At 35.4% G+C, this 15,862-nt stretch overlaps 1 protein-coding gene across 2 annotated transcripts in view; it reads left to right on the forward strand.

The window, feature by feature from the left end:
* The window catches only part of LOC591895 (serine/threonine-protein kinase 32B), a 109,719-nt gene that overhangs the window by 56,062 nt on the left and 37,795 nt on the right, over nucleotides 1-15,862 (forward strand). For both annotated transcript variants that reach the window (XM_011663370.2, XM_791442.5), the window contains one exon: nucleotides 7,371-7,696. In XM_011663370.2, the coding sequence (XP_011661672.1) occupies nucleotides 7,371-7,696 (326 nt within the window). The remainder of the gene's footprint in view (nucleotides 1-7,370; nucleotides 7,697-15,862) is intronic.

Genomic DNA, 15,862 nt, shown 5'->3' on the forward strand with positions numbered 1-15,862 from the left:
ATTAGTACTCTTGAGAGCTTGACTGATGATAAATCATTTGTTTGGAGCCAGAATGACATCAACTTGTATCGTTTTACACAGATTAATGCCCTTCTGGCTCCAAACAAGCATTGTTAGTTAAATGACATTTCTTAGTGCCCTTATGGCAGTCAGTAGACAGTATGCTCTATGCATGATATGGTAGACTGAGTGATTAAGGGTGCGTTTAAAGGAAACCAAAACCTTCATACTAAGTTACTTTTATTGTAAAGTTTAAGATATTTGAAAAATATCAGTGAAAATTTGAACAAAATCGGGCAAGGAATAAGGAAGTAAGAGCTTTTTGAAATTACTAGTCACTAGAGGGCGGTATTCAATTTGATGACATCATCTGTGAACAACCCTTTTGTACATCAAATTTCATGTTTTTCCTTCTTTCTTGTGATTGAGATAATGTACTCCCCTAATAGCAAGATATAGAATGCAAAATGATATTCTACTTCACATGTTATGAAGTCGGATCTAGAACACAAATAAATACGAAGAAAACAACAAAATTGTGAAATTTTATGTACAAAAGGCATGGAGAGTTGTTCACAGATGATGTCATCAAATTGAATACCGCCCTCTAGTGACTAGTCATTTTAAAAAGCTCTAACTTTCTTATTCCTTCCCCGATTTTGTTCAAATTTTCACTGATTTTATTCAAATCTTTTAAACTTTACAATAAAAGTAACTTAGTATGAAGGTTTTGGTTTCCTTTAAGCTCAATTTTGAAGGCAGAATGAGCGATTTGAAACGCACATTGTAAACGCTCATCGTAATCACAGTTCCACGGTGTACTGTTTATGCTCACTTCTCTGGCTCCTCCAGGCAATTCTCGCTGGGTGGCCTTAATTGGCCTTGCAGCTGGATTCGCAAACCTGCACTGTGCATGCTACGTAGCCCCACTAGAGGTCAGTGCGTTGACCCCATTTAAACGCGTTTACAAATTGTAAACGCACCTTTTTGTGAGTTTACGATCAGCGATCGTGATCGCCGTTTTTAGGTGATTCTACAAAAGTGAGAAAGGACGCAACTGTGTGCAAAATGGAAATTGTTATGAAACATATTGAACTGATGTAGTTCCACTTGTTTCGAAATATATGAGTGTATGACAGGCATATACCTCACAAAACAAAAATCAAGGGTCATTAGAATTGACATTTGCTTCAAATAATTTCCATGTTATTGAGTATTTTTTTCTACTTTTAACAAAAGCAACCTGTACAGCATTTGGAAATAAAAATCATTTTTCCACATGTCAAACTAAATTCCAAGAAATCTGACTATTAGATTGGGGAGGCTTTTCAAATTGTAAACCTTTGTTTTGATTATGTGTAAAAGAGTTATCAAAGATGGAAACATTGTCTAGCTTTCTAATTTGCAAAGCCATTTTAGATTAGAGATCAAGCAAGTTGCATGATATGATCTCCTGAAAGCCAAAAGGGCCAAAAGTATAGGTAACATTATCTGGGCTAACAACCTTCTTGCACTCAGCTAACTAGATAGCTGTGAGTGGGCCGACATGCAGCTTTCAGGTGTAGTTAGGAATACTGAGCTTGATAGACAAGTGCACACAAAGCAGCAACAACGATCACTATTAGCTCATTGCGACTGCGTGGGTCCACAAGAAAATGAGCTTCAGATGAAGCCAAGAGGCAAGAAAGGACAAATGGGAGACATACTACTGTAAAACAAGACTTTTTAGGGATTAAAAAAGTTTCATGTCACAAATTAATTGAATTACAATTGACATGGCACTAAGGTTTTGTAATTCAGGAAAGTTTCTTGCCATGAAAGTTGCCATCCTTTATCAATCACACAAGGTTTGTGTCATGTGAGTTTCTGGTTTTACAGTACTGTAAAAGTAGAAATATTTGTGGTACATTAATTTTTTTTAAAATTTCTTTTTAAGAGCGGCAAGCTCTAATTTTAGAACTCGCGAAAATATAAGCATGACTTCTTATACGCGTTTTGAACGGGCTGAATTGCATGCAACGCGAATTTAGTAACCAGTGAATATGTTTTTGGGTAGTTCAGCGTTAAAATTTTAAAAAAATAAAAAAAATAACAGCGTTTACAGTATGTGAAGTTTTTGAAATACTGAGGCTGATAATTTACCCATTTTTAGTATCAGTTTACAAAGCAATTGAAGAGTGGACAGAGTTAATATGTATAATAACTGATATTTTCTTCTTGAAATATATCTTCTATTACTTGGTTTTCTGGAAGATGGGTGCTACAATATACATCCTTTTGCAGAAGATAGGTACAATAAGATTGGATACAAAATTAGTGAAACATGCTTGAAACGTGGTGGCTTTATAAAGGGAAGGTGTAATTTTAAACCTTCTTTATGCTCCTGAAATTAATTCAGAAGATGGGTGCAAATGTGGCTTTTGCAAGAAGTTCCTGCCTTGAGGCTTCTTGCTTGGTAACACCTAGTATACAGATATATTTCTCTTGCTCTGATAATTTATTTGCAATATATCTTTCATTCATTCATTTGTTTTTCTTCTCTCTTGGGGTGTAACATTCTAACAGCAAAAGCTGATTTCTATTTCTATTTCCATTTAGATCTTACATGTCTAGAAGATGAATGCAAATATACAATTATTGTGATACACATTTGAAAACTTTGTAGCTTTATCATGGTTAGGATGATACAAAATCTCTTGGAAGTATATCTTCAAAATTGTGTTTATCCAGAAGATGGATGCAAACATGGTTTTGTGAGAAGCTCCTGCCTTGCTTGCGGCTTCTTGGTTACTGACACCTAAGGTACAGGTATAGTTCTCTCTCTAATAATTTGATTAGGATGTCTGGTCAGTTACATATTTGATTAGGACTTCATCTAGAGTATCATGAATGCATGGAGCTAGGAGACAGCTAGGGATGAGAGTATAGCAAGGGAGTGAAAGAGAGAAAGGGCATCAATTATTATGGAAGCACAGAGATGTTTGGCTCTAGCAAGTTTATGCCAAACTATTGAAAGCTGGAAAATAACTCTTTTATCTGCCCAAGAAGGAGAAGAAATAAATAAGTTAAGACTATGACTTCAGACAAAACTAGGGGAGAAAGGAAAGAAATAACAAAAAAGGAGAAGATGATAAGGTAGAGGAAAAGTAGAAGAAGAAAAAAGAGAGAGGATGATAACAGTCAGACTGCATGCAGCGCATATATATGCACTTATAGTGAAGATTTATTCAGCATCTCGTTCGCGAATTTGACTGATTTGCGTGTGCTCAACTGAGCATGATTTTCAGGGTTATTTCATTTTATTTCATTTCCTTTATTTCCATTTCCAACAAAAAAAATAAAATATATGAGATTGCATTGTACATAGTAAAACAATTAAACTTAACAATATAATTGTAATTGGTCCACAGTGTACAACAGGCATATAAAACAGGTTTGAGGGGACTGCTGAAAAGCTGGGCTTGTAGATTGCAGCCCCCCCCCCCCCCTATACCTTATAGTTGCAAAAATAGTATATTAATAATAAGGGAATGAAGTGCAATTTTGTTAGGGCTTCAATATTACACCATATCGCAGACACTGATAACACGTAAGGCCATGCATTTCGGATTTGTAAAACTTTAAACATTGTTAAACAATGCCTTTAAATGATTCTAAGCTGGCGCGAAATTATGCATGTTGCCCAAAGATTTGTATATGTCAGGACCCGGCTAGCTCTCCCAAGATGCCAGGGGCGGTATTTTGAAAACCGTTATATCTGTAATGTTGTTTTATCCTCACCTGATCCTAACTATTACGAAATATTTATATTTTGAGTACCTTTTTTGCCACTGGCATGCACTTTCCTCTCATGATATCCTTACCCAGCTTGAGGTCTAAACCATGTTCATGCATGTATACCTGATTTAAATAATAATTGCGCACTGCAAGATGATATAATGAGTTCATTGGTTTCCTGAAATTTTGTGGATCTTTTTTTAAATCTTATAATCCATGGTATTTACAGTAAAGCTTAGAGGCTTTTGTATATCTTGGGATGATGGTAACTTGTCTAGCTCAGCATCAGACACAATGAGACATTTGAAAGGAAGTACTAGTATACCGGCAAGTCTTCGCTATTTCAACTTATTTTCATCTACATACACTTGGTTTTTCTTGGTTCCTGACCGCGCTAAGCCATATCATCTCATCATTTTGATACCAGCAGAAAGATCTACATTTACTTACATTAATCTACAGATGACAATTTTGTGTTGACGCAAAAGTAATTTAATGTTGAAAAATAGTGCTGAAATGCAAAGAAAATGCATATCTTTCTGCTAATATCCAAACCTAAATATCCACTCCAAACACCTTGTGGAAATTATTGTTATGCATCGGCAAAGAAAATTTAAAATCTTGTCTTTAAAATGAGACCAGGATCATGCAATATGAGGGACTTTAAGGTTAAAAATTAAAGATTATAACAGCCCCATGCATCGCTCATTACGTATTGTTTATAAATAAATATGAATAAATAGATGTGAATCATCACACAAAGTGGATTGACTGATAAGCTACACAGGAAGACCTTAGGAAAAGGATATTATTGAGGAGGATTGAAGTGGTCCTCCCTTTTTGTTGAAAATACTGTCAATTGAATCACAGTACTGGTATTTAAAAAAAAATTGATGGAATTTTTCAAATTATATTGTTTTGAAAGCATAAATGGAGGTCATACGATTTTGAGTGTGACCGAAAGTGCACTGACTCTCCAGCATCTCAAGATTGTGTACTTAAGATATACAGCTGTCTCAAAAAAACAGCACATTTCAAGACCTTAAGAGTAATGCAACAGTATGCCCTAAAACGTGAAAAGAGTATTGCTGTAGATATCGCCCATCCGTTCATGATAATTAAATTTTGATTGAATTTTTCCATCCCCTAATCAAATTACGAAAATTGGAAAAATAGATACGATAACCAATCACCATGACATGTGTTACTTCTATTTAATGTGCACGGTAGATCTAGATTCAAGTAATCTATGAAGGAGCTCACTCCCTACTGCTCTTCAATTTTTGCAATCTAAATGAATTAATGTGATATTAAAGATAGATACAGCAGCTAGCAGTTGTCACAAAGAGTGCACTCTATTTATTTACCAATGCAAATGTACAACCAGATGTCAGAGTATAAAAGTACTGGTATTTATAATTTATGCACTCCCTGCAGTATTTGCTGTATTAAACACACTGAGTTGCTTAGTTAAGATCTCTTAGGATTGTAAAGATTTAATTGCAATGTAAAGCATTTGTTGTAGTCGACACACAAAGTTAAATATAACTGACAAACACCGGGAGAGAAAGAGAGAGATAAGAAATACTGGGTGTTCAAAAACGCTCTTTTATATATTTTTTTGCTTTAAAACACTTTCTAATCCAGTGTTTTTCAACCTTTTAACAGACGCTGCACCCTTTTAAGGAATAAACAGCTTTTTGTCTTCCCGATTGCACCAATTGCAAAGTCATCGCAGAAGATTCATTTCTGCATCACCCTGGCACTTGTAAAATGCCATGTAGAAAAATATGGACACATATGTTTGTAAAGACAAGAATTGAGAGCAAGGGAGCAAATTTAGTATGGTAAAATTTGATATGGTAAAAAATATTATTTTGGGAATAAAAACACACTGAATAAGATATAAATTTATGTATGCTAGCACTCACTGCAGAATGCATGAATACAAAAATCATATAGCGGTATTCAATCACCTCGATATACAAAAAAAAGGATATTTGGGCATCTTGTTATACACAAATATCATGTTTCTAAACATTGCGAGGAAGTGAACCAAGTTGGTAAAAATTAAAACTGTAAGATATATTTGGGTACCTTACTGCCCAAATATGACTAAATTGGGCACCTTGCTGTCAAATAGAAGGATATTTGGGGATTTTGTAGCCAAATATGAAGATATTTAGGCACTTCACTGCCTGAAAACAAAAAACCTGTTTCCAAATGTTGCAAGCTAGCAAAGCGAGTTAGGAAAAAGACACATTATTATCCTTCAAAAGTTATTTGCTCTTTATAGATACTCAGCGGTTTCTATTCGCTTTCACAAAATTGATTTTTCAAATAACTATATTTTTCTCACAGTACCCCTAGAGATGTCTTGTGCCGCTGTTGAAAAACAGTGTTCTAATCAATAATAACAAAAATATTATTGCACAGTCACAAGTTTTTAAGTACCTTTGATGCTCAGTGGTAATTGTTTCCAACTAGCATTATTTTTCATTTCCCTACAGACAATATTTCATCGTCATGTTTGCGTCAAAAATGTTGTTTTGTGGAGCAAGCAAGGGACTTTGTAATTTCGCTGTTGAAGAAATTATTTTCTATTATTTCAACTTGGTCTATTTTGTCATTTCCCTGCAGACGTGACTTTTATCTTCCTGTTTGCTCAGAAAGGGTTATTTTGTGGTGCAAATAAAGAACCTTGTAATGTTTATGGTGGCAGAGCTACGGGCATAGACCTGTAATGGATGGGCTGTGTGGGAATACTGAATGATTAAAGCCTTATCAAAGACTCAAGTTTGTAGGATTAGAAGTTAGATTTCATGTAAACTTAGTATTTCATAAATCTCTGAATTCCATGATGATGTTATGCCTGTTTGGATGTACATGTATTTTTCATATCTCGGCCCACAGATATAATTTGATCTACATATTTTTTTCAAAAACAATTTCTTTTTTGGAGAGAGGCCTTTACATTACTGCTGTGCTTCTAATGTTTATGTCTTCTTTGACTTGTCTTCTACTCTAGCATTGCTTTGATATGGTTTCATGATGATATTTAATGGTCATTTTGTCATATTGTCTTTTTGAAGTCAGAAGGTCTTTGAGTTAAAACCCTTATGGCTCACACATTCAATATGATGGTAATCAAATTGCTGTAAGGTTATGAGAACATACTGATATTGAACTATGATTTATGATTCTGGTTTGCTTATTTAGAAAAAAAAAGGACCCATTGATTGTCTATATTCCAATGAAATACATGAACAAGGATATGCTATTCCCTAGTAGTAATGATAATATGTTATGATTCAAGAATGCTTTTTTTTTTTGTGAGTCAAAAGGACATTAACTCTGTCCTAAATGATAAGCAAATCCCTTCTGGCTTTTTAATGGCAAACAACATTCTCTTTCAAGTCTTATGGGTCCAAAAGCAAAATTAAAGAAGATGCACTCAATTAAGTAGTTAACCCAGGCAATGAGCAACCACAATTATATTCAGAATAATTTGTTTCAATATAATTCACCATATAATTAATACATTTTGATTAAATGATCAAAACCATGATGTTTATTTTCATTTGCTCATACAGGTCTGTATAGTCCAAAAGCGAGACACAAAGAAGATGTACGCCATGAAGTACATGAACAAGGCAATGTGCATCCGAAAAGATGCAGTCCGGAATGTTCTGAGGGAGCAAGAGATCCTCCAGGCCTTGGAGCATCCCTTCCTGGTCAATCTCTGGTTCACCTTCCAAGATGAAGAAGACATGTTCATGGTGGTTGATCTCCTACTAGGGGGCGATCTCCGCTACCACATCCTCCAGGGAGTTAAGTTTGATGCTGAACGGGTCAAGCTTTATCTCTGTGAGATCACACTGGCACTGGACTACCTCCGTACTCATCTCATCATTCATAGGTAAGTGCAATAGACATACAAATGTATGTACATTTTCCACTGGTACTGGTTGAGAGATTTTCAGACATTGTCTGCTGAGAGACAGAAGAACAATAAACTGTCTGTGAAATATAATGAGATAATGTCCTGGTTCTCAGCAGGCTCTTGACTACCTGCACACACAATGCATCATTCATAGGTTAGTTATACTTGACATACTCTACATTTCAGTGTCTGTGAAATAAGGGGAAAATTCTTATATTTCATTTCTTGAGAGGCATAAAGGCACTAACACATAGAATCAATGCCCTTCTGGATCTCAACAGATCAATACTAGTGTAAACAGAACATCCCTATGTAGGGGTTAGATTGCAGAGTTTGGGACATACATGTCACCAAAGAACGTGTCTTGAAGAGATTTTATGACTTTCTTGGAAATGACTTTAATGATGTTGTTTGTCGTCTAGCGTTCCACATTGGGAATGTGCGGCATGACATAATTGCCCAAATCCTAGGGTTGTCATCTCAAAGTGCTGGGAATTGTGATAATAAAACACAAGTAATTGGGACGAGAACTGTAATATGGCTCATGGACAGATGTTTGACCAAAGCAATTAAAATAGTATCATGACATTGGTTGATTTCAGTGTCTTCCATGTCGGTCTACAAGTTAGCTGAGATAAATTAAGGTTGGAAGATCTGTATTTAGATACTTCATTGATGTATAAAAGCAAAAAGTAGTTGTTATGTTTCTGTAGAATTAGAACTGTTGGATGCCAATTATAGGGCACCAGGTGTGACACAAATGGTACTATTTTGAAGTCAGGGACTAATTAAAGCACAAAATCATTTGCTTGTATGGGCAAATTAAGTCCCAACACTAATTTTGAAGACAACATCAACTGGTAGGATTCAATCAATATGTCACAGAATCATTGATTTTCTTACAGATCACAATATTTACACATGGCCCACCCAAAATTCCATTTGAAATATTAAATTGGATTATTCGGCCATGAAACTTCAGTTTTAGTTCTTTTATTTTGAGGGGAGTTCTTAATTTATTCTGGATATCTTTAAATATTTACCATTTTCTAAAGAGCTAAATTAAATTTACAGGCAATTTTTTTTTAGAGAGATCATGACATCGAAGGTGAAGGTGCCATATGTTATTGATTAAACCATGCTGTCTCTCCTTAGACTTGATAAATCTTATAATATTGTCTAATATTTGTCTTCTGTTTGAATTCTTCTTGTCATCACATTAGAAGTAGTATGCCCTGAAAGTAAAGAAAATAAACCAAGGCTAGCACAACAACCTTTTTACTCCCTTCATTCTAAATGTCAAACTCAATTCTGTCTTGTTATCCACCCTTTTCCTGTGACTTTTCTCTGTTTCTTCCATCTTCATCGTCTGGGTACTCCCTAAGCCTCGTTCAGACATGTATGTTATTCAAGCCATCTTAAAAAGCACCATGACAAAATATAATGTTGGCCCAACTGCAGAATGCCTGATATAATGTATGAGGGTTAAGGCCATGTTCAGGGATAGGTTTAGGGTGAGGGTTAGGTTCTGTGGTCAGGATTAGGCTCAGTATCACAGTATTCTGCATTCATTTCTAAATATTATAAGCATAATCCACATCACAAAATCTGTATATTATAATATACATGTAACAAAAGAAACAAATACCTGGGGGCTTTGGTGCAAACAGCAAAAAAAAAAAAAAAAAAAAATCATCTCCACTTCTATTCATGTACACATTGTTGTTGTTATTGTACAACACCTATTATGGCAGCAATTGCTCTGCTGCCCATAATATATACCCTATGCTAGCCAAATATTTTACTTCAACCCATGACCAAACTCTATACCTGAACCGAACTATAACCCTACCTGTAAACCTAAAATCCAAATGCAACCATTACATCTATCTTTGACAAAAAACGAAGCCAAGAGCGTTTGTCAGGCAATATTTGATTGATGTTTGAGGACTCATGTCTGAACGAGGCTTTATGTGTATCCTTTCTAGAGCTGCCCATCCTCTATTGCCCCCATGCAAATCCTTTTTAAGCAAACATTAGAACTGCTGTTCAAAGATACTACTTTCAACTTGACCTTTCAAGCTTCATTACAGACTAACAACGTAGACTGAACATTATCAACACTCCAACATGTTCTCTAAAGAAGATAGATGCAACAATGATGGCATAAGATAATACCTTACTTGAGACAAAAATGCTCTCTAGTTGTATGAATCTTTATCACATGAATTAATGATATCATAATGAACTCATGGTTGTATTTGTGTCTTGTATTTTTGTGATATTTTAAGATTGAACTAGGTCAACTCTCTGATATTGTCTTCAAAGAGGGGCGGGCAGGGCAATAATGGTAGAATTTTATAAAATTACCTTACTTGCTTTCTTTTGAGAATTTAATTTTGAGAATTTTGTCTTTCTAATAAGGTATTATCTTTTGTTGTCCTTAGTGGAAATCGCCTGCTATCCATTTCTCAATATGATGTAATGTTTTTGAGGGTTTACATTAGAATTCCTGGCCGAATCAATACCAAAGTTCTAATTAACGGATGACATCAATTCCATGAAACTTGTGTTTCCACTTCAAGTGCTTTGCAAACCTCCTTGAAGATGATCCTTGCTGAGCCTGTCATCAAATAATCTTACACAAAGATAAATAGAGATAGATAGTTAATAAATAAAAAACAAGTGAGCGTGTACATCTTTGATTATGGCTGTCTGCAGGCACGCATGACTTCACACATATTTATGAGAGAGAGAACATCAAATTGGCAGCCTACGTTCTGGCAGACCGACTCCAGAAGATTATCAAAATGTGTCCAGTAATTCAGCTGTGCAAACAGCATGTCCAGCTAGAAAATGGTGACTAGAAAATTGATTTTGTATGTGTGTTCATTCTCCTACCCCCCTCACAAAAAAGATGTATAAGTGAATGTTGAGATGCTGCATAATGTAAACCAGTGAAGGAGGTGAAGAATGTGTTGCCTTCCCTCTACACCAACATGTATTCTCTTCACTACACGTCCCATGCACCACACCTATCGACCAATCACCACACACTCCTTTAATTAGTCGCCCAATCACCACCAAGAGCAATCTTCGTTAACCCATCACAAGCAAGGCAATTGGTTAAAAATCAACAAGTGGCAGCTCCTAAAAACTCTTTCTTTTCTGACAATCAAAGAGAAACAAGGCTCATTATAGAAGGATATCACCAAAGGAACTTTTAATTAATACTAATTACTCATGAATGACTCACTCACTGATTAGATGCTAATTAGTACTCCCTGTCTGGTTAGACTAGTATAACTACTTTGAGCAGAAGGATTTTAAGCTGTCCTCAAGTCAGTACCCTTATCAATTTCAATGCAAGTTGTCAGTTATTATTCATATTTTAGTTTGAGACTGACTCTTTCCCCATGAAGTTATCATCTGCAAAGTTCAATTCCAATCGCCTATTTATAGATAAAGTCCAGTTCTTAGAAGCTCACAAGTTGTGAGTTTCAATTGATTTCTTGCAAGCAAGTGATTTCTTCTAAATGAATTCTTGTGAGCATTCACACAGATTGTTGGCATATTTGACATGAAGTGATTGGTATTTACATGAAATTCAATAACAAATCCTCAGCTTGTCAGTTGCCTAAAGAAGACTATGTAGACAATAGAGAATGGTTGAGATATACTACAGAGATATAATGCCTTATTAAGCTAGCTTGGCTGACGCTGGCATAAAATAACTTTCTTTTTAAGCATAGAGACATTAGTGTTATATTATATACCTGACTTAGATTATTAATATCACATGTACATGGACTTAATGCCAAATGAATGAGCAAATATACCAAAGTACTGCCTTTAGCGTTGCTGTTTATTACAACGAATATCATGTAATGTGAGGCTCTCTAAATTTAGTCCCAGCTTCAGTCATACATCAATAGTTGAAGGAATGAGGACAATCTATGGTAAAAGATAAATCAGATGTGACATGAGGTGCTTTTAGCTGTTCCATTTATATAATGAACCTTTACATACTAAGCCTTCAATACTGGTTCATTATGCAGTGATCTTCAGTTTTTAATAGATTTCTGACTTTGCTTTCAGATTGCACAATCAATGGGACAAATTCTTACCATACTACTCATCATACACTTTTATAGTGCATAATTTATGTTTTTATAGGGAATGGGTCATTTTGGTACGGGCAAAGGTGATTTTTGTTTTTTGTTGCTCAATCTCATCTTCAAACAAACAATTTTTGTTGTTGTCCAAAATCTCATAATACACAACTGCCTCTCCTTTCTTCTACAAAAATTTAGAAAAACTTTTATAGATATTCTGCTTTAGTACTATTGCATGGCTAGTAAACGTTTTAAAAATACTTTTGACCCAAATTTTACTATCACATCACAAGTTTCCAGTCTCAATACCATCTTCATTTTTTTTCTTCAATTTCATGATAGAAACATTGTTCCATGATATCTAAATTCACAATTCATTACCCCATTTTGAAAAGTGAATTCAAGAAGACACACAAAGCTCTTCTTTGTCAAAATATTGGACACAATGTTCAAATTTGGTTGGTTTTAAATAAGGATCTAAGTGCTTTTATTAAAGTTAAGATCAAACATAGATTAAACATAGTTTGGTTATAATTTCTTTCTGAACTGAGCAGTATTCCTATGGATGATGCATAATAACCTTCCATATATTCTTATGGGCCTTTGCTTATTATTATGCAGGTTTAAAAACAAGTTGGCTGTTTTTTTTCTGATTGGATATTCGGAAATGAAGGTCACATACAATCCCTGGTGTGTTGTTGAGAGATAGCGGAGTTGGTGAATATTTCAGCCAGCCATTGAAGGAATGGAAATTACTTTCTCTTCAAGGATGTGTTGTCAAGCTGCTACTTGAAGTGCAGTGGCGTATCCAGGGGTGGCCCTTCTCCTGAGGGGGCAATCCTATATGCACATGTCATCTGTATGGAGCATTAACTCATAACACTTTAACACAGAGATTACACTCTTGTGGCTCCAAAAGAATGGCATCATGTTTGCTTTTGCCTGTTTTATTTTTCAGGGAAAGATGAGAAGGAGGAAGGGTGGATGGCCCCTCCAGGGGGGGGGGGGGGGGGGGCAGTTAGGATGTTGTGCACATGATACATTTTTCAGTCCTACTTCCATGGCATGCATGTTTGTGTATTTGTTAGGGCCTCCTGTATTTCAAAAGCCTGGATACCCAAAATGAAGTGTGGGAGGAATATCTTGCAATCATCTACCCACTCATGTTATGTTTACTTGTCTTGGTCTCTTTCGGGCCCCTTCACTCTTTTCTTTCTTTTCTCCCTTTTTTTTTTCTTTTTTTATTCTCACTCCTAGATATCTAAATGAAGTGTGAGAGTAGTACCTTGTTATTGTCTCCAAACTCATGCTATATTTACTTTTCTTGTTCTATTTCCACCTTCTTCACTCTCATCTTTGTCTCTTTTCCTTTACTCTCTCCCTTCATTCTGTCCTACACTGTCCTACACTGTCCCCTTCTCCCCTCCCCATTTCAAAATTCTGGGCTCCATCTTTGTTGTGATTGATTCAAATCAATCGCAACTCCTTATGATCAATGGCACAGGATATCCAATTGAAGTGGGAGTAGTATCGTGTAATCATCTACCCACTCCTGTTATATTTGCTTATCTTGTTCCCTTTCTACCTCCTTTACTCTATTCCTTGTCTCTCTCCCTTTACTCAGAGTCTGTTATATTTGCTTATCTTGTTCCCTTCCTACCCCCTTTACTTTCTTCCTTGTCTCTCTTCCTTCACTCTTTGCTCCCCTCTATTTTTCCTCCCCTCTATTTTTCCTCCGTTCTTTATCTTGTTATCCCCTTCAACGTATCTCCTTTCCAATCATCTTTTTTGTGCTATCGTTGACCTTTCATTCTTAATCTCCAAAGCGTATATGGATGAAATGGGTATGTTGATGCATGATTTATTCATATCTAGTCTCTCTTGGTTTGCAAGTTGTCAATTGTAATGCCTTACTAGATTAGTTTTTCAAAGATTTATTTAGGATATCAAATGCGCTATTTAAGCCATGTGTTTTAGGATATCAAGTGCATCATTCACAGCTTGTGTTTTCATCAAATTGTATTGTTGATAGTGAATGAGTGTAGAAAAAGAAAGGAACAAACAACATACTGAGTGATTTCAAGTTGGGTGTTTAAGGCTGGTGTTCGTGTTTAATAAACACTAACACCAGCCTAAACATCGAAATGGAAATCAGCTGGTGTTAAGGCTTTGACCTCAAAATATCGTCAACTTCCAGTAGCTAGTGTTATCGATTTTGCAAAATTGTCGTCTGCTGAACCGACCTTTGTGGCTGGTGTTAATATTTTACGTACAAATGTCCTATTCACTAACACTAGCCCCTAGGGATTAAGCAAATGTTGATTTCCAGTTCGGTGTTAGTGTTGTACCCGCACACAGTCAACGCACGAATGACGCCAATTTATTGTCTGACGAATCAAATACAAGTATGTGAAACAGGTAATTCATATATTCTTTTGTGTAAAATTAGTTATTTTATAAGACCAGAGAAATAGGTGTAAATTTATTCTGTAATTTTCATGATATCTTTAGTTTTGATGTACTATTTTTAAATCATCGTCGTGAAATCAAGTATGGGGTGACGTCACGGGCTGGTGTTAAGCTATCGATTTTGATATCGGTATCGGGCTCTTAATTTCATCAGCAAATTTTCCGCTCGATTTAAGAGCTCTTGACTGCTCTAAACACTAACACTAACACCAAACTTGAAATCACTCACTGTCTTTCTTCCATATCTGTTTTCCCCCTTTTAAGGTTGTGATATTGTGTTATATGAAAGCTGTAATTGTCTACTTTCCTAGCTTATTTTACTGATCTTTTTCATAGTTGCCATTCTAGTGCTGATTAGAATAGGATGGATTCACAATTAACAGTGCCCCCACCGGCAAGTCACGACAGGCCCATTTTCCAGCTCGCGAGTCAACAACTTTCAACCAGTGCAGTGTAGCAAAATGCTAGCCACCGATCAAAGTGACTTCAGTGGTCCCAACTGTGTAAATTCATTCATTGAGATTGATTGTTCTGATATCCTTGCACATTTTTGTATGAAATTTGGATGTCAACACCCACCCAACAATTAATTCTGACCAAAAATTTGTGTCTGTCATTGTAGAAAAAAGATTATAATGGTCTAGGGTTATTGAAATCCAGTTTTACAGAAGTATAACACATATCCTGTTATTTTCCTTTATTTCAGATGATTCTGTTGATCATCTACAGAAGATGTAGATGTATTTTTCTACATATATATATATATATATATATATATATATATATATATGTCAGTATAGGGGAAACGACATATATATTCATGGTTTGCGGAGTATTCACATTCAATATTATTGGAGAAATCAAGCAATACTTTTTGTGTCTTTCTTTCATTTTCTTTTTAAGAGGGTTGATCGCATAGACTATCCATGGGTGTAGAAGTACTGATCTGTCTGTGACAAATGAGATGTTTTCATGGTTTTTATTTTTTATTTATTTTAATCTAATCTAGTGAGATTAGGGTATTTCTGTTTCTTTTGCAGTGATTGCTTTCACTATCAGTAGTAGATGTGGAAGTACTTTGCTGTTTATCATATATTAGAAAATAAGAGATGTATTCATGGTTTGAGGTTATCCTAATCCAGTGTTATAGAAGGATAATACAAATGTTTCTTTTCATCCCCCTTCTCTCTCTCTCTTACTCTCTCTCTCTCTATATCAAGTTGATTGTGTGGACAATCTTTAGTAGATGTTGAAGTACTATCGTTATTTGAGAAAAAATGGGATTCAGTTATGGCTTTTGATTTCCAAATCCATAAGATTGGAAAGTTAGATATCCTATTTATTCTGCCTTTATGAGCAGTGGACCCAGGTTTAACTGCAGCTTTCTCTTTACCATGTTTAGGTCACTACTTTGTTCAAATTTCTTTTGGTTATTTTCTCAAAACATGTTGAATTTATTCATACTAGGTTTACTATGTTTACTTTCTTGATTAAAGAAATGATATCAACAATGTTTAGTGCTGTTCTTTTCCCCGTGGCTTAATTATTTGTGATGCCA

The sequence above is a fragment of the Strongylocentrotus purpuratus genome, unplaced genomic scaffold (genome assembly GCF_000002235.5).
Source record: "Strongylocentrotus purpuratus isolate Spur 01 unplaced genomic scaffold, Spur_5.0 spur5_scaffold_15, whole genome shotgun sequence".
Taxonomy (NCBI): Eukaryota; Metazoa; Echinodermata; class Echinoidea; order Camarodonta; family Strongylocentrotidae; genus Strongylocentrotus; species Strongylocentrotus purpuratus.